At 42.0% G+C, this 17,963-nt stretch overlaps 2 protein-coding genes across 2 annotated transcripts; both read right to left on the bottom strand.

The window, feature by feature from the left end:
- timeless (timeless circadian clock) lies at positions 1–9,680 on the bottom strand. The gene is made up of 30 exons (XM_046384084.1): positions 9,509–9,680; positions 8,902–8,984; positions 8,631–8,784; positions 8,427–8,541; positions 8,277–8,339; positions 8,052–8,153; positions 7,788–7,943; positions 7,567–7,700; positions 7,143–7,230; positions 6,865–7,041; positions 6,273–6,490; positions 6,093–6,196; positions 5,658–5,827; positions 5,442–5,567; positions 5,184–5,335; positions 5,000–5,097; positions 4,794–4,914; positions 4,506–4,707; positions 4,252–4,391; positions 4,072–4,151; positions 3,842–3,965; positions 3,635–3,717; positions 3,346–3,500; positions 2,379–2,604; positions 2,188–2,256; positions 1,926–2,044; positions 1,449–1,695; positions 996–1,047; positions 818–882; positions 1–606 (listed from the first exon to the last, which is right to left on the bottom strand). The coding sequence occupies exons 2-30, from the start codon at positions 8,981–8,983 to the stop codon at positions 479–481; spliced, it is 3,750 nt and encodes a 1,249-aa protein (XP_046240040.1). The 5' UTR covers position 8,984; positions 9,509–9,680; the 3' UTR covers positions 1–478.
- Positions 9,681–10,505: 825 nt separating this feature from the next.
- Positions 10,506–17,255, bottom strand: prph (peripherin). The gene is made up of 9 exons (XM_046384086.1): positions 16,586–17,255; positions 14,032–14,092; positions 13,497–13,592; positions 12,582–12,746; positions 12,371–12,496; positions 12,056–12,276; positions 11,761–11,813; positions 11,356–11,429; positions 10,506–11,245 (listed from the first exon to the last, which is right to left on the bottom strand). Exons 1-9 carry the CDS (start codon positions 17,128–17,130, stop codon positions 11,171–11,173), a joined length of 1,416 nt encoding a protein of 471 aa, XP_046240042.1. The 5' UTR covers positions 17,131–17,255; the 3' UTR covers positions 10,506–11,170.
- Positions 17,256–17,963: the final 708 nt, after the last annotated feature.

A 17,963-nucleotide genomic window follows, 5' to 3' on the forward strand; every position in this document is an offset into this window, starting at 1 on the left:
TTTTGACAAGAGTGCTTTTTAATGAATAAGTAGACATGAATTTCATTCCGGTTCAAATGGAACTTTATCAGAACAGTGACACAATTAACAAACAGCTTTCACAGAAGTGATGAAATTATTGATTTAGAAACATTTGATTTATAAAGTTTGGTGATACAAAACTCTTCTGTATCTGTATGATGCTGAGAACGCTAAGAGAAAAAGAACAACTCACAACAAGACTGGCATAACTTCTCTGGATATAAAGGCACCAATTAAGCTTACAAAAACGATGACAAAGTTAACAGGATCTACATATCCATAGGGGCGGATCTGAGGGCCTATTTTGCTTGGGTTGTTTGGTATTCCATTAATAGTTTCCACCGCTGGACTGCAGACCTCCAGGGGGCTGCATTCACCTCTGAGCAAAGTGAGGGACTTTTATGTCTCCCTTATGTGCAGGGTTTTATTTATTGTTACAGTCCATTAAAGAAAGACACTAATCCTCATCTTCCTCTTCGTCAATTAAGAGCATCTTCCGTCTACGCTTCATAGGAGCGGAGATATCCTCTCTGTCTGAATCTGCATCACCGTTGGTAGCCATATCCACTGCAGTGTTGGAATCCTCTGTGAAGACAGCAATGTGTGAACCAAACTGCTGAAGTCAAGTCATCCTTGAACAGCACTGTTGTCAGAGGCTATAGTGGTCCTGGACTGCTGCTGTTACATTTATCAGAATATCCTAAACTTACTATTAACCGCTTTCTGGCTGGCTGGCCAGCTCCAGATTATCAAAGTAACACATTATGCATCAACTGAATTTCCAACAATAAAATACCATTCTCCTCATCATCGTCCAGCACTCTGCTTCTGTTTCTTTTGGTTGAGGTCTTCTCTTGGGACCTGATGTGAACAGGAATACATTAGGAATTAAAAGTGTTTAGAATTAAAAATAGACGTTCCTCAGCTGTTGTTCGTCTTAACGGATTAACAAAAAACATAGGGCGACAGCTCACCTCTCAGTTGCACTGTCTGCATCCTCAACAGGAGAGAAATCTGACACGGGAGCTAAAAACAACAAAAAAGCAGCTCTTAAACTGGCTTACCAGGGGAATCTTATCTTATTATTATATTTCATCTTCTGCCTATATATTGATTTTTTTATGTTCTTTGTGTCTAGCAAATTACATTTCTGCTTTTCCAGTTCAGAGCTGAAATGAAACTCAACTGTGAGAACATTGCCATTGTGGATGTCTGTTAATTTCTCAGTAAACTGAAAGATGAACATCGACTTTTCACATTTAAAAATACTCACTACCGCATCCTTTGCTATTAGATTAGCCAAAGCAGGCTACTAAAGAGACTCATTTTAGGTGCACCATGTAACTTAATGCTTACCTGCGTGATAAAGCTGTAATTAACTGCTGTCACTCGAGACAACACACAGAATATGACACTCCCATGCCTACCTGTATGCCCCGAGGTGTGTTGTTTCCTCTTGCGTGCAAGCAGCAGAGCTCTCAGAGCTTGAGCTCTCTGTTCACCTGAGACCTCCTCCCCCTCATCCTCCTCCTCTTCCTTGGATTCGCCGGTTAGACTCATAGTGCCATTTTGCTCATCACCTCCTTTAGGTTCTTCCTCTGTTGGACTGAGAGCTGCAGCTGCACTCCGGAGCTGGGATGCGCTGATCTTTGCTGGGATCCTCCAAAATGTCTCCTGGTTACAGAAGAGCGAAAAATAACCCAAATCAGACGTGTAGCATTTCACATGTTTTTCAATCCATTATTTAAAAGTCATGTTGTAATCAAATAAAAAAAATAAACTGGTCTCAATCACAATTAACAATCTGGTCTCAAATTAAAGTGCAAAGGGTGGTTCAAAGGGCTCTAAGTAGACTGACGTTTTCAAATTATTTGGTAGTGAAATATCACACAAGAAAAACACACCTGTTCATTTGCAGGTGCTCGCATTCCCAGTTTACGCAACAGTTTCCGGAAGCTCTTGTTTTCCATAGCTTCCTCATTTGCCTCCGTCAGAGGAACAAGTGGCACCGCCTGGGAGAAACCTGGAGAGCAGAGTTTCATTAACAGCCCAACAGCATTAACAACGTCGAGTTTTTCCCCCACACACATGCTGCAGCTTACATAGGAGCTAAAATCACTTGCAATAGAGAATAAATAAAGTGTTTTGTTTCACAGTTGCTCTTACCATCTTCTTCACGGTCCTCTGCGGTTCTATTCAGACAATTCTGTAGCCACAACATGGGCCCAGACATGCCTGTTATCAACACAGAGTTCATAATGAAACACACATGCCAACAGCAGCTTTGTACATCAACAACTGCTCTTTATTTCCTTGATTTCATTTAACAAAAAGAGAGAGATATTTGAAAGTCTCACCTTCCTGTTGTAGAGCACACACCATGGAGCCTACATCAGCTCTCTCTACTGGGGAGCTCAGGTTTTGGCTCCTCCTTCCTCCATTTTGTGATTTCTTCCTTTCTTGCTCTTCGTCTTCCTCTTCCTCACTCTCTTCAGACTCATCTTCTTCTTCATCTTCATCATCTCTGTCCACGGGATCATCTGGGAAACCTTGTGTCAGGCCTTCTAGAAACTCTTCTTCAGTCTGCAGAAAAAAGGGACCTTCATTATAGAATTTCTTAATTTATTATGCATGTTTGTTTGTGTTCCACCAATAAACACAGAGAGGAAGAACAACACAGGATGCTCTGATCACACTCATGATGTCAACCTGCTATACCTGAGAAGAGCCACACAGTGCAGATTAGAGAGACAAACATTTTTTTTCACCTGCACGCTAATTTTTTGCAGTTTCACATGAAGAAAACACGAGCTATGGAATATCAAATCATCCATCTTTGCTCAATACACATCTTAACCTTTCTTAACCCCAAGTGTGAATAAAATACAGGTTATGAACTTCTTTACAAAACACAAAAATGGGACACTATGGATGATCTGATTGGTGATGTCCATAACAAGCTGCCAGTTATTGATACTGAATGAGGAAAATCCATATTGTGCATCCATAATTTTATTATCTTTTAATCATCTTACAGATGTAGAGTTGAAATCATACTGGCCAACTGCAGTAAACTAAAGCTGCCTCATACATAATATCTTACTGTGCAATACCTTAAGTGCAATTCTACATTGTTTGCCGTTATTGTACTGTTATTTTCCTCTTTTTGTAAACAATTCATGTCATCTATCATGCACCATGACAGAGAATCGTTCTAATGAAAATAAAGTAGAACTGATTTTACTGATTCTTTTTGTCTTCATCTTCTTAATATGATTCATACTGTTATTGTTAAAGAACAAAGTACATCTAGATTAACTTTACCATTGCGTGTCCAGAGTTCTTCTCTTTAGCGCTGCGACTCCTCTTCTTGTAAAGCTCTCGCCTCTCAGACACCAACCCCATACTGAGCAACTTGTCCACCACACGTGCACGTGAGCGTTTGGCCGTGAGCTTCTTCATGATATTTCCCAACACATCTGTGAAAATACAAATTTATCAATAAAGTGAGTCATCAAACAAACCATGATGTTCAACTGAGGACTGAGGGACAATGAATGGCTGCTTCATTTTCCTCTCATGCACTAAACAATGATAACATGATTTCTGGTACCATCAGAGTCTTTGTACTCCTCGTAGAGCATCTCCAGCTCCTGCTCCTGCTCCTCAGTCCAAAGAACAATCCGGGTACCTTTCCTTTTGCAAAAGAAAACAAAAACAAAAACTTGTTAACGGACTAAGATGTTGACTAAGATTTAGAGAGACATTCTCTATACATTATTAACATTAATATATTACTCATTCTGTCTGGAGTACATACTTCGGTTTCTTCAGTTCCTTAGCATTGTCCACCAGGCCCATGTGTACCAGCTGCGTCACTACCTGGCGCCGAGTGCGGCTGCTATTGCTTAGCAATGGAAGCAGAGTCTCCACGATATCTGGCACTAAATGCAAGAGTTAACGGTGAATAAAAGAATCAATCAAGATCCGAGCACACATAACTACAACTGCATCTTGTAGCTTCTAACACAACAAATAAATAAAGCAGACCTTCAGTATCACGATGCTCCTCATAGAGCTTGCGCAACTCTTCTTCCTCTTCTTCGGTCCACGCTGGTTTCTTTCCCTCGCTGACATATTTAGGAGAACAAGATGCAATGTTTCAAACTGCAGAGCCATAAAGTTATGACACACAACAGTAGAGACATACAAGACAGAGAGAGCACCGACCCATCTTTCCTGTAGCCCTCAGTCATCTCACGTACAGCCCCGACATTTTTCCAGAACAGCAGCTCCACATACGCCTTGTTGTTTTGTGCTGCCACTGAAAAGAAATGGTTCAGCACATATTTGGCAAAGGTCACCAGCTCCTGTAAAGGAGAGAATATAGGTAAGCACTTGTGTCCAATCTACAGCTGACCTTATATCACCAGTAGCTTGCTTGACAACACAGAAGAATGTTTGTTCTCATGTCACTGCTGTACCGTGTAAGCAGCTGCAGCAGGGTCGCTCAGGATCTTGTGGAAAACACTGAAGACAGACAGCTGGAAAAACAGGGCGTCCATTTTGAGGTTGACAGCCAAGCGGTGGAGCATTTTTACAATGCAGTGGTTGGTGTGAGGTGTGTTTTTAGAGTATGATTTTAATAAGAGGAGGTAGGGACGCACGATACTGGGGTTGGCAAACCTGTGAGGGGATAAGAGAAGGGTAACAAATGTCACAAAAGTACAATGAGGCATGCAGTGGAACAACATGATAACTGTTTTGCTCACCTCTTGATGAAGTCTAGAAAGTTGAACTCTCTTTCAGAAACCTGGACAGACTCCAACTCTTCCTCTTCTAACTCATCTGCATCTTCCTCATCCTCCACCACAGGCTCAGGAGGTGATGACCCTGAAAGTAAAAAGGCCATGCTGGAAAGCTGCACAGATCCTGCTATACAAAGTGCAACATAAGTCCAACTTTTAAAAAAACATACTTGGCAGGTTGGCGTGCAGGATCTGCTTAAGGAGTTCCAGTTCCTCTTCAGGTTCCACATCAGCTGAACCAAACACATCCCCCTCTGGCCACACCTCCCTGAGCACAAGAATCTGGTAAATACTTACATAAATAAACATGTGCCATTAGTTTGAGGGGCTGACGGAGAGTTGAGTGTCGCTGACCTGGCAGCACGAAGCAGTCCCAGCGCTTCTGGTCCCATTCGAACCAGCAGGGCATCCTGCACCCGCACCATCGCCTCGGTCCGCTGCTCCTCAAGAGGAATTTCAGATGTGGCGTCGAATGGCACGATGCTCTCAGTCAGAGACTCTGACAGCTGCACACAGAAGACAAAGATGTGGTATTTGGTGTTGGTGCATTTGCACTCCTCTTCCCTCTAACAAGACCCTCTGCTGCCCCTTGAGGTTGATCCTCTCACTGACCTGAAACCCTGTAGCCCTAAGCTCTTCCTCAACAACCTTCCAGGTTTCTGCCAGGGCCTCTGAACTAGTTTCAACAGCTGAAGGTCTTTTTTCACCTTGAGACCTTTTCCGCTTCACCTTCTTCTTCTGCAGAGGTAACAGAGCAAAATGATATTTCAAGCAGGTACAAATAGAAACAATTTACACACGGTTTAGCACAATGAATGTTCAACATACCTGCACCATCAAGTTTCTGCGACCTTTGCAGAAGCGTTCCAACATGCGCAAAAAGAGATGAGTTGACTCCACCAAGTCAATGAGGTAGGAGTGAGGCTGTTTGGTTTCATCATACTTTCTCAGCAAGGTCAGAAAAATCTCCCTGTATTCCATCAGGTAAAATATGTTACCTAGAAAGTGAAGTTAAGTACATTAGGCAGCTAGTACAATAATAAAAATCCTTTTCCATATTTTAGACTTAAAACAAGATTTACCAGCCAAGAATGTACCAGCCAGAATAATGTCTTAACAATATAATATAAAAATAACAATATCCATATACTAGAAGGATTATGCAATGAAAGAATGTGCAAAAACATGCTCCATTTGAGCTTAATTATCCTGAAAATGGCTATAATTCAAATTTTATTACTGAAAAGAGAACAAGCATCCTACTTTTAATAATGTTGGAACTCTGACGGATGCTTTCATCCGGTGAGCGGTCCATCTCGTTCACAGTTAGCAGCAGTTCCTGATATGCCTTTAGTGCCAGGTGCATTCTAGAAAGAGCAAGTGATAATGAGTCAGGGACCAGCGCACAGATTTTTACATCAAGTTGCTTCCTAATAATCTTACCTGCGTGACCAGGATGTGGCTTCTTTGCGGTCTGTGAGAATCATCTCATAGTAGTTGGTGACGTTGCGCTCAATGAAATGGAAAGCGCGGATGGACATGGTCTCAGAAACTAAGTCAGCGCGGAAACCATTGCCACGGTTGAAAGCCATGAAAAAGCTTAGCGCCCAGAGGTAGTACGTCTCGTCATGTTGCTGAGTTTGCTCTCGAATGAGACTTTCCTGTAGAGGAGATAAAGAATAACAGTGCTGAGTTTTGTAGTGAACCTAATAAGAATGATTTACTTGTGAGTTATCTAATATCTAATCCACATAAATATACCAGATATCCACACACACACAGGTCAACATCAAATTGAGTGTTTTAGTGTCTTGTAAAGTTTGCCCCACTTTACTGCATCTCTTGCTTTTTATTCATATTCTTATTAACATGACTTACTAACAATCAGTGCTAAGGGTTTGATGATGTGGTACGGTGGCATCCTATTTTCCATTTGTATTCTACTGACCAGAAGTTAGAAAGGTCCTTTGTTGTACTGGGTCTGTGAGTCTATGCTACAAAAAAACAATAATTAATAACTTTTACATCAGCTAACCTTGACAAGGTACATCAGCCGATTGTAGCAGTTTTCCAGGAAGTCCACGCAAAACTCGCGCAAGAAGAGTCGAACATTTAGGGCCGAACGTCGTTTGTCCTTACATTCCTGAGCCTGTCGATTCCTCTTCGGAACACGTCTCACTGCTTTTCCTGTGTCATGAGTATAATTTTTGAACTAGAAAAAAACAAAACAAAACATGGATTCAAATTAAATTTATTTTTGCAAGCACAATGCTACTTCAGATCACAGATGAGCTGCAGGAGCTTACAACTCACACTATGGAGATTTCTGTGATAAATCACATCTTTCTCCCCAATTGCCTTGAGGCCTTGAACAACAAAGGACCCTCCAAAGCGAGAGTGTCTGAAAGTGAAACACACACAAACAGAACAGTTATTTACAAAAGCATGAAGCACGCCATCTTTCACGCCAAAATAGAAAATAAAACAAATCTCGTATGAAAAATGAACATCTGTGGTTCGCTTGAAATGCAAATTCGCATGATTGGCTGGGAAATTCAGCCAGAAGTAACTGGCTGAAGTCTTTTGAGTTTGAAATTACAACCCTTGTGTGACAGCAGGAAAGGCTTTCCTTTAGAGTCCTGCACAGGCCACAAATTCCAGCACAGTATAAAAACCTAAAATTGCACCAATCTGAAACTGTTTTTAAAGTGGTGATTGTACGTCAGCTTGATCGTACCTGGTTCCTCTTTGAAATGTGCGAGAACGTTTAGCTGCATGTTCCTTCTGCCTCAGTGCCTCCAGCTCCTGAGAGTCCCTCTGCTTCTCTTCTGCTGAGCGAGCGTGACCGGCGCTCACCAAGGCCTCGGGTGTCTGTAAGCAAAGTAAAAAAATAAAGAGCTCAAACACAGAACAGCTGGAGATCTATGTGTGTACCTCCAACAGGTTATTCAGTCTAACCTGGTCTCTGAACATGAGGGAGATTATTTCCAACACATGCATACTCCACTGCTGCTCACTCTGGGCCGAAGCCAGGAACTTGACCAGGTCATCAAAGCCACTCATGTGAAGTGCCCACAGCAGTCTGTCGTGGATGCTGGCATCATCATCCACTTTCTATAAGGGAGACAGATTAGGGCAGGAATACAGGTGAGATAAGTGCTAAAAGATGAGGACAAACAGATTTGGCACATGATCACATCAACACTCAAGTTGAAGTCAGACCTTCTCTTCACAGGGGTCCGCAGGTACATGAAGCACATTCCTGACCAGCAGCAAGATCCTCTCTATCAAGAGGTTATCCTCCTCCTGTCTCTGCTCCCAGTCCTAAAGACAAGAAGGTGAGTAGGGACAAACACAAAGACACTCACACACACACAACACCATTTTCCTGATATATCACAGCAAACAGCTGTGATGATTTTTTTGTTTAACCAGTGAAACACTCACCAATTGCAGGAGGCTGTATAATGTCTCGCTTAAAATGCCAAACACCCTCTCAGTGGCAAATGCCTGACAATAACAGTACTTGTTATTATACAATACAGTATTTTTTTTTAAATATTAAATTATAATGGTATGGCACTTAGACTGAGATACCTCTTTATATGCTTGTAAATGAGATGTCACTTGCAAAAAGTGATGTCTGAACACAGGATCATCGGGAACTTTACCAAAGCAAAGCATGGCAGGCTGAGTGAGGTTGACCATGAGTCTGAGAAAAACCAGAGAAGACTCGTATGAGAAACCATAATTAGCACACAGTTCACGTTCAAGAGAGAAGTTTCATGTCAGGGTTTATACCTGATGCAGGCGTCGAATAAGGTCCTATCTTGTCCATGCTGAATGATAATAGGCAGGAGGTCATTCTGTACAATCTGGCTTGCACCAAGTTGCTGGCGGACATCACGGGAGTCATCTTCGTGGCGTAAATACCTGATCAAGTCTTTCACACTCTCTGCAACCACGTACACAAAACAGTCAGGAAAAGGACAGCCGCAAACGCCTCTCTGTCTTTAATTCATACCATCGATACATTCTTCCCTTTGATGATGCGGGAAAGCAAAAGACTCACCTAAGCAATCGGCTTCCTTGTGGTAGGTGTCTCCCTCCAGGTAGCCCAGAGCGCTACACGTTGCCAAAATCTCGCAATTCATTCTGAACACGTTCAAGCACCATTAGCCGATCCAAAGTTGGAGGTTGAGTTTAATCAGCCACACAGTGGGATATAGAAAGACCAACGGATCAGGATCACAGAGCATCTCAAAATGTTTTGTGTTTACCTGCACCTGTTCAGTCCAATCAATATTTGCTTAAGAAGGTGAGCCTACACATGACTTGTAAACTTGTTGACATAGTTATTATTTACAGCTTACCAACACTTCTTTGTATTCTACTGTTCATTGTAACGTTACCTTACAGTCAGTGGAAACCAAACTAACCAGGGGACGATGCTAACATTAAGAACACGTTGACTGTTATCACTTAGTTAAACATTCAAATGTTTATACCAGTCGTAGTCTCTAGCTAGCTAATAGCACAAAGGACGACTTATCTCCACGTAAATTACCGCTAATGTTTTGTAGCTGAGACAGTTAACAACTTAGCTTCGGATGACAGAAGCCAGACCGCGCAAAGATTTGAGACTTCCGGAGATAGAAAAACAACACAGACTAACTTACCTAATCGTTTAAATACTGATACTCTGCGGGTGTCTACAGCAACTTGTCGCATATAAAGTTAAGAGCTCTTCCATCAATATAATGCGGGTTTCCAGTCTGCAGTCCAGAAACTCAACAGATCTCGCTCGCGCCAAGACCACTCGGAAAGCGGATGTAGAATGTCGTCATACGAAGAAGCATTTTTGCCCTCATTTAGGCATTTCAGGCTGCGCCTTCACAAGTTTTCACATCAAACGAACTCCAGGCTTAACAATAAAATAAAATGGCTGTGTCAAGTTAAGGCAAAGACGGTAATCCTGGGGCTCTAGCCTTGGTATGTGTGGACGTTTGGATGTGACGGGATCTGACAATTAGTGGAATATAAATACAGTTCGAGCTAAAGTATCGCCTGTGAGGTTGTACTTAGGGCAGAGCCTTGTTGGGTTTGTGGCAGTATAGAGTGTATCTGTGCTATTGTCACTATACTGAAGCCACCAGTTTACCTCATTCACTTGGTAGGAATCAAAAATACTGCCAGAGGGGAAGAACTTGAGGCAATCTGCTGGGCAACACGACTGAATAAGAAGTCAGACATGTCTAAGGCCAAAGAGCAGTGTGAATGTCTAACCAAGCTCAGTTTTCAGAATTATCCATGTGATGTATTTACAAAGTAAAATACATTTGAGTAATTGTATGTGTGAGAAAAAGTTTGACAAATTTACAGTGTTTTATATTCATACTTTGCACCTGTCAAGACAAAATACTACAAGAATTCCCATTGTCACATTGTTTCTTAATGTGCACATGTAATATTTTATGTAGGCCACTGACTGTGAGTGACAGACCTAAAACTTGTGTCATTAAAAGCTAAAAGTGCAGGTTATAGGTTTAGGGACCTGGGGTTGTATGAAACAAAATGTTCTTATACAAAGAGGAAATTTGTAAAAAAAAAAACAACAACCATGAGTTAATGTATACATTCATTGGTTATATGGAAAGACAACACAGATTTGCTCCAGTTAAGTTTATTTGCACTTACATATTCATCCATCAATCGTGCCAGATACACTCAGCATTGCAAAGCACATTCAGCAAGTCTTTTCAGTTGCCAACTGTCAGATTTTCACTGTCAACATTTTCTGTGTGTTACATGTTTATTAGTGATCCATGTCTTTTGTTGATTTGCGCAATAAAAGGATAGCAAAGCTTCTAAAACAAATGCAAGTAGCTTAATTTATTTTCAGTGTGTCTTAGAAGGTATGTTGACCAAAGGACAGTGTGAAGTTTTGTTTGTAAGTCATATCTACAACAGTAACTGCTAAAATTCTACATTTGAACTACCCTTTTAGACTGTGGTTTAATACTCTGCTACAAATGTGTGGTCACTGCAGGGTTTCAAGGGATTGCACTGTAAATCAAGGCCTCAAGTGGTATGTTAATAAAGTGGTTTTCATTAGCCCTACAGATGAGACAAGTGTTTAGCAAAAACTGGGTGGCTTAAATAGCACCAAAGTGACACTGTCTAAAGGGAGTTGTTCAACATTGCACCTACACTGAGAGACATTTTGCTAGACAATAAAACACCTAACCTAACTTGTGGAAATGGAGACTATATGGATCAGAGTTCATTTTGTTTCCTATTTTTATCTAGTTTTTTCCTCTTCCCATTTTCTGATCAATCATCTACTCGTCGTCCTTGTCAGTTCTATCAGAGCGATCTGAGTCTCTCTCCTTCTCCCTCCTGGATTCCTTCACCACCTGATGGACAAAAACAGATTTGTTCAATTTTACCTTCTAATGGTATCTTGATATGGTATCTTGATATCAAGATAGTTACTTTGCATTATGTTATGTACTGATCACCATACCTCTCCATCTCTAGTCTCAACTGTCTTTATCACCACAGTCTTCTTGCTTACGCTGCTTGGAGTTTGTTCATAGTCTGTAAAGAGCCACATTAAAGTGCTTCTGAGTTTTTTAGATAGACTTCCACATACAGTTGCATTCACAAAGTAGTGGTTTTTGAGCTTTTAGGATTCACCTCAGAGGTTTAAATTATCGAGAATTTTTTGTAATCGGTCGAAGATTTCTGGTTCTCTGGTTATTGAGGATTTTGCTTAAAGAAAAATGGAAAATGGAAATTCAGAGTGGGGAAAATCTTTTCCAGAACCAGTGACTTCTCCTACTTCACAACTTTAAAATTAAAAGGTTAAAATGGTCTCTGAGTATAATCCTGTTATATTTGATCCTGAATGAACAGAACTGCAACTTACCTCGGTCACCAAAGTGATTGGTCATGCCAAGATTGACAATGGGAACAGTAATCCTAAACAGGGGATATAAAATTTGTTTGTTATAAAGACTGTATTATACTGAAAAGTAATTTACTTATCAATAACTCTGAGGTATTTTTAAAGACATTACAAGAAAAAAAAACATTCAGCTGTTGTGTGGAAACTTAAACATCCAGAAAGTCATTTATAACACAAGAAAATCCCCAACAGGTGTACAGTTAGCAGTCCCTGTCAAAAAACATTTGGACCTGGCCCTCAGTATGTTCTCCCTTACCTACTCTCTTCCCCCTCCAGCAGTTTACGGTAAGTAGCAATCTCAATGTCCAGAGCCATTTTGACATTGAGGAGGTCTTGGTACTCCCGAAGGTGGCGAGCCATCTCCTCCTTCAGGTGGCGGATTTCATCCTCCAGCCTGCCTATATTGTCCTGGTAGTTACCAATCTCATTGCCAAACTGGTCCTCCATTTCACGCATCTGCCTCAGCAGAGCTTCATTCTGGACACCACAGCAGCACATGCAGCACAGTGTAATAAGAGAATGTATACTGACAAGTTAATATTGACAAATGACTGGTGTTGTTTGGTCTCACCGTGTTCTTCAGTGCATCAATTTCACAGTTGAGAGACTGAATCTGTCTCCTGGACTCATTGGCCTCCTGCTTGGCCTGCCTCAGAGAATCGCTGTTGCGCTTTGCAGACTCAGTCAGATCAGCAAACTGCAGGAGCAAAACAGGAAGCACAAAAGAATGAATTATGTGTTGGTATGTTCATGTATGACACTCAGTGTTTCTGTCTGCCCACCTTGGACTTGTACCAGTCCTCAGATTCCTGCATGTTCTTTAGAGCAATGGTCTCATACTGGGCTCTGATCTCCCTCAGAGCACCAGTTAGGTCTGGCCTGGCGCTGCTGTCCACTTCCATCTTCAGCTGCTGGGTCTGGACACTCACTTGTACTTCTTGGATTTCCTGTTAATACCAAGATACAGACAAATGGTAAAATATGGTAAAATGTTGACAGTGCATTGCCAACATAACAGCTTTCACTCTTCTTGGAAGGCTTTCCACAAGACTTTGGAGTGTTTCTGGAATTATGGGAATTTGTGCCCATTCATGCATTCCAGTTCATCCCAAAGTTGTTTGATGGGGTTGAGGTCAGCGCTCTGTGCGGGCCATTCAAGTTCTTCCATACCAAACTCATCCAGCCATGTCTTTATGGACTTTGCTTTGTGCACTGGGGCATGCTGGAATAAAAAAGATCCTTCCCCAAACTGTTGCCACAAAGTTGGAAGCATCGTCCAAAATGTCTTGGTGTGCTGGAGCATTAAGATTTCTGTTCACTGGAAGTAAGGGGCCAAGCCCAGTCGCTGAAAAACAGCCCCATAAAGAGGTGTGTCGGTGTGTCTGCATAATTTTGTCTATATAGTGTACACACACACACACACACACACACACACATATATAGTGACTAGTTGCCTTGCAGATATTGCTGCCTGTTCAGATTTTCTGATGTACCAGTGGTATGTACCCACTCATGTTCCTGCTTGTTAGCTCAGCACATGAAACTACTCTCTGCAGCACTAATTGCAGTGTTGCTCAGCTAACTGGGATGATCTCATTGCAGGGAAACATCTTCAGTCAGTTACAACTACTATCAAATACAATATGTGCAGTACATGTGCATGCAAAAGTTGAGTATTACCATCATAAGTCACTCACTTCATCATGGAGCTTCTTAAGGAATTCAATCTCATCCATCAGAGACTCAATTTTCCTCTCCAGCTCCAGACGGGACAATGTGGCATCATCCACATCCTAGTTTGTTTGTGAGAAAAACATAGTTTACCATAATCATGTTGTCATAGTTGCAATATTTATCTTTCATCGCTGAAACACCTGATCATTATTAACTTACTTCATAAAATGGTGTGACAGTATCTCTGAGACACACATTGTTTATGAAATTCTGTTCAGGAGTGTGGATTTTTATTTCCAAGTAAAATAAAAACAGACTAATGCATTTGCAATGTTTGGGAAAATTTTCAATACAAAAGTGCTGTAGCAGAAATAAATGGCTCTTTATTGTGCAGTAGTCCAGATCAATAACATTTGTTTGTTTGTTTGTCTTGTCCACATTACTGTGTCAATATTATTGTGAAAGTGTTTGGGATGGAACAAATCTGTCCGTTATGACCTTTTATCCAGGACACTGTGACCACAATGACAGTCATGGCCAAACTAGCTGAGTGTTTACCTTCCGGAAAGCAACCAGGTTATTCTCAGCATCTGCCCTCTTCTGGGCTTCTTCTTCCAGCCTTGAGGACAAGAAGTGAGACAAAAAAAATTATTTCAAACAATGCAAAGATTTCATTCAGACTACAAGAGTCTCCTTAGTGCTAAAGGGAGACAGAAGACAGAAGAAGTTGATGAATTTGTCAAAGGACAGCCTTCCTGTCTGAGGTTTCACCAGGGCATCAGCTGGCAAAAAGCTTCCTGGATCAATTTGTTAATTCACTGTTCTGTAAACGGGGTTTGGGAGTGTGCCCATTGGGATCAGCAGCTGCTCCATTCAACTAATGTGGTTTCTCTACAGTTCAATAAGGTCATTGCACACACTCACCAAGGTTATGTACACACACCTCCCATCTTTTAAAGGTTTTAAATGGTCATTTTAACATTGGCCAGTATACAGTGGGTGCCGTACAGATGATGGGTGTGACATTTATAGGACAGTAACTTTAAATCTTCACTTTGTGGGATTTGCTTCAGCAAACTGAGAGATTAGTAGGCCGCCTTCAGCCAAAACATTGCTTGATGCTCCTGCAAAAATGAGCAAAATGAAATCAAAATGAAACAGGATGATTACTAATGCTTTGGCAAACTCAGTTACAATTCATGAGTCACTGTCATGAGTCATCACAATGTACAATACATAAGTTTACTCATCCTCTGCTAACAGTTTTTGTCTGATGGGCCGTGTGTGTGGTCGATGTCTGGATGTGAATTTGATTCTAGCCCCATCTGTCCTGCCAGACAGAAGTCATGTCCAGACAGGACATAAAGTGGATTAGTGGGGAACACATCGTATAGTGAGCCCTGCTTCCTCATCTTTAATTCATGTTGTGTTACAGGGGTCCTTTTGTCCTAATGGGGTCTCTGGCACCGTCCCATCAGCACAGAGGGACACTGAAAACACACCTAATGGAGTCATTGAGTCACATTGATTTTTCCTGACGCTATTCTCACCAAGCCCGATATCCAGTCTCTCTTCCTCTGGACCCATTTCCTCTCTCACTCTCTCCCCTCCCTGCTCTTCAGCCAGCCCCACCCTGAGTCTGGTTCATCCATCCTCCTCCTTTCTCCGCTCTTCTAAGTGTGTGCCTACATGATTGTTCGTTTTTCTAAAAGCCAATAAATTTGCTTTATTTAAGGGAATCATTCATCACTAGCAGGGTTGGGTCAGATTACTTGGAAATGTTGTCAGATGCTGAATAAAAATGCAATATTTATTATTGGTAAAGTAATCCATTGGTTTGCAAAAAATATTATCTAACTGAAAATATTGCACTTTGTACTAAGAAATGGAGAAAAGCTCCACTGATATTTTCTTTGCACATACCTTGCATTTTACATATTCAGTATTTACAGTTTGACAAATCAAAGTACTGTTACTGTAACTGTACTGGCACAAAGTGAAGGTGTATTGTGTGTATTCTACAGCATGGGAAATGCAGTTTCTTTTGTGTAAGTTTTTGTGGCAGCTGTTCTTTAATCAAAGGCCACATGGAAGACTTTACTCTAGTAATACAGGCGGAGCATTGCTCAAAATGTTCATCTTTCATTTTCAAACTAAATTAACAGGAAAAAACTCCTCATTCCTCCTCAAACTCATCATTCAGAAGAGTCACCACAAACAAAACTGCCTTTCATATGCAGGAAAACATATTCACTATATTTATATTCATGAGATATGTTTCATAATTTTTAAGTTGCCAGGTTTTACAGACAAAATCAAAAGTGTTATATGTGTTCATTGTCAATGTAACTATAATCTAATTACACATTTTTTCAAACGTAATCTGGGCTCATTATAGTTGCTTATTCTGTGTAATCTGAATACATAGTCCCAGGTATATGTAATCAGATGCTACCAAACCCTGATCACCAAATCTTGTCTAATCTGGCATCCACTACTCTGTCACAGTTTTCTGTGAGTCAGTTTGTTGTCATGTAGGCTCTTTGCTGCACATCACACCCTACACAAGACAGTTCACCAAGCACATACTCTTATATAGAATTGAACACTTATTGTTGAAGATGCAGGACAGCGTGTTGTATCGTGTCGCCGCTCTGTGGTTTCCATGTATGCTGACGCATGGTGCCACGCCCTACACCACCATCACAACTGAACTCAAGTGGCAAACGCCCTGGGACTCCCTACCTTCTCTGTGCTTAAAGCTGACCGTCTATTACAACAGTGTCAATGAATGAATGAGCGGCAGTGGTGATAAGTAGGAGCTCATGCCCATGACTCAGTGTATATTACTGACAAACCCATGACAGGAATGAAGAGGAGAGATAACTGTTGATGTTGTTTGGACAATACGGCTTGTCTGAACAGAATGACACTTCACTTGAACACACGTTCTCTAAATGTTCTGCATATTTCCTTGAGATAAGGTTGAACAATTCCTCAGTCTATTCTTTCCTTTTTGTCAGTGCGCTCTTCTTTTTCATCTTTCACTAAAAATATCATACATTATTGCCCATGCAGGAACCATTTATCTATGCTTGGTGTTGGTACTAACCTCTGCTTAAGCGCTGCCAGGTCCTCAGCCAGGTTGTCCCTCTCCAGTAGGTACTGGTCCCTCTCCTTTCCGATGGTGTCCATTTGGCGCCGCATCTCCTTCAGCTCCTCCTGGAAGAGGTCAGCGGCACGGTTTGGTTGACCATGCTGATGCTGGCCCTTGTACTGGCTGAGCTCCTGCTGCAGTGCACCGTTCTGCTGCTCCAGGTAGCGCACCTTCTCGATGAAGTTAGCGAAGCGGTCGTTGAGCTCTTGCAGCTCAGCCTTCTCATTGCTGCGGGTGGTTAGGAACTCCTGGTTGATGGCTTCAGCCAGGGTGAAGTCCACCTTGTCGTAGCTGATGCGAGGGGGCTGGGTGCTGGAGCGGGAACGCTGTTGTTGGTAGGTGGTGGAGCGGGATGAAACCACAGGTGACATTGAACGCATATAGCGCCCTCCAGAAATGGGCACACGGGAGGACACAGGGGAGTAGGAGGACATGGAGACAGGGTGTGGGCTTCCAAAGGTGCGCCTGTAGGAAGTGGAGGTATACATTGAGTGGCTCATGTTGGTCTTGTTCTGTTATTTATCGCTGTGGAAAGATGGAGAGCTGGAGGCTTGGAGATGCTCGTGAGGCAACAGGACATCAGACCGAAGAGTGCTGGGGGTTTTTATGCTCACAAGCTGGCTGTCCCATCATCATCATCATCACCCCCCCCCCACACACACACACTTCTCCTTACCCCACCCACGTGAACCCTCCATCACTCATGAGCATACAAGCTGTGGCCACTCCCTACCCTTCAGAGACAGACCCTGCCTCTCTCTCTCTCTCTGTTCTTTCCCTGACTCCCTGTCTCACTCTCTGTCTCGACCGTTCCGCCCTTTTAACCAGAGCACTTGGCATGAGGCCAGACTGACTTCCACATTACCGCTTTGATTACTAAAGATGTCGCTTCACGCCCACTTCTCCTCGCCCTGATTCATGCCCTCGTTGACACTGTTTCTTACTCAATTGGTCAGTGTCGGTCACCGTTTCTCCATATATTTTGTGTATATACGGCTTCACTTTTCATACGTCTGGGCTGTGACACATCTAATGTTCTCAACTTTACTATCAAATGTGTGTCAAGGATTGTGTTACCTGCCTGCCCTCAATGACAAACTGTGAAATTGTGGCCTAAATTGAATCACATGGATACATTGATTTGATTCTTTTTTCCCCTCCATCTGTCTCCCTTCCCCTCTTCTCTCTCTCTCTCTCTCCTTTTACAGTAATGGAATACTTTATTGATATTTTGGATGTCTGGGGCAGAGCCATGACTCCACAGTTATTCCATCCTTTTTGAAATGCATTTCACTGTCCGAATAAACCCTGCGACCCTAACAGATAAGCGGTA

This window comes from Scatophagus argus, chromosome 3 (genome assembly GCF_020382885.2).
Source record: "Scatophagus argus isolate fScaArg1 chromosome 3, fScaArg1.pri, whole genome shotgun sequence".
Classification (NCBI taxonomy): domain Eukaryota; kingdom Metazoa; phylum Chordata; class Actinopteri; family Scatophagidae; genus Scatophagus; species Scatophagus argus.

Excerpts from the sequence above, each read along its gene's own strand:
- timeless (XM_046384084.1), bottom strand. The coding sequence starts at position 8,983 with ATGAATTGCGAGATTTTGGCAACGTGTAGCGCTCTGGGCTACCTGGAG. Across the intron at positions 5,568-5,657 it reads GCAGAAACTTGATGGTGCAG|AAGAAGAAGGTGAAGCGGAA; the intron begins GTATGTTGAACA and ends TTACCTCTGCAG. Across the intron at positions 3,501-3,634 it reads GGAGTACAAAGACTCTGATG|ATGTGTTGGGAAATATCATG; the intron begins GTACCAGAAATC and ends GTATTTTCACAG.
- prph (XM_046384086.1), bottom strand. The coding sequence starts at position 17,130 with ATGAGCCACTCAATGTATACCTCCACTTCCTACAGGCGCACCTTTGGA. Across the intron at positions 14,093-16,585 it reads CTGGCAGCGCTTAAGCAGAG|GCTGGAAGAAGAAGCCCAGA; the intron begins GTTAGTACCAAC and ends CTTGTCCTCAAG. Across the intron at positions 12,497-12,581 it reads AGGACTGGTACAAGTCCAAG|TTTGCTGATCTGACTGAGTC; the intron begins GTGGGCAGACAG and ends TTGCTCCTGCAG.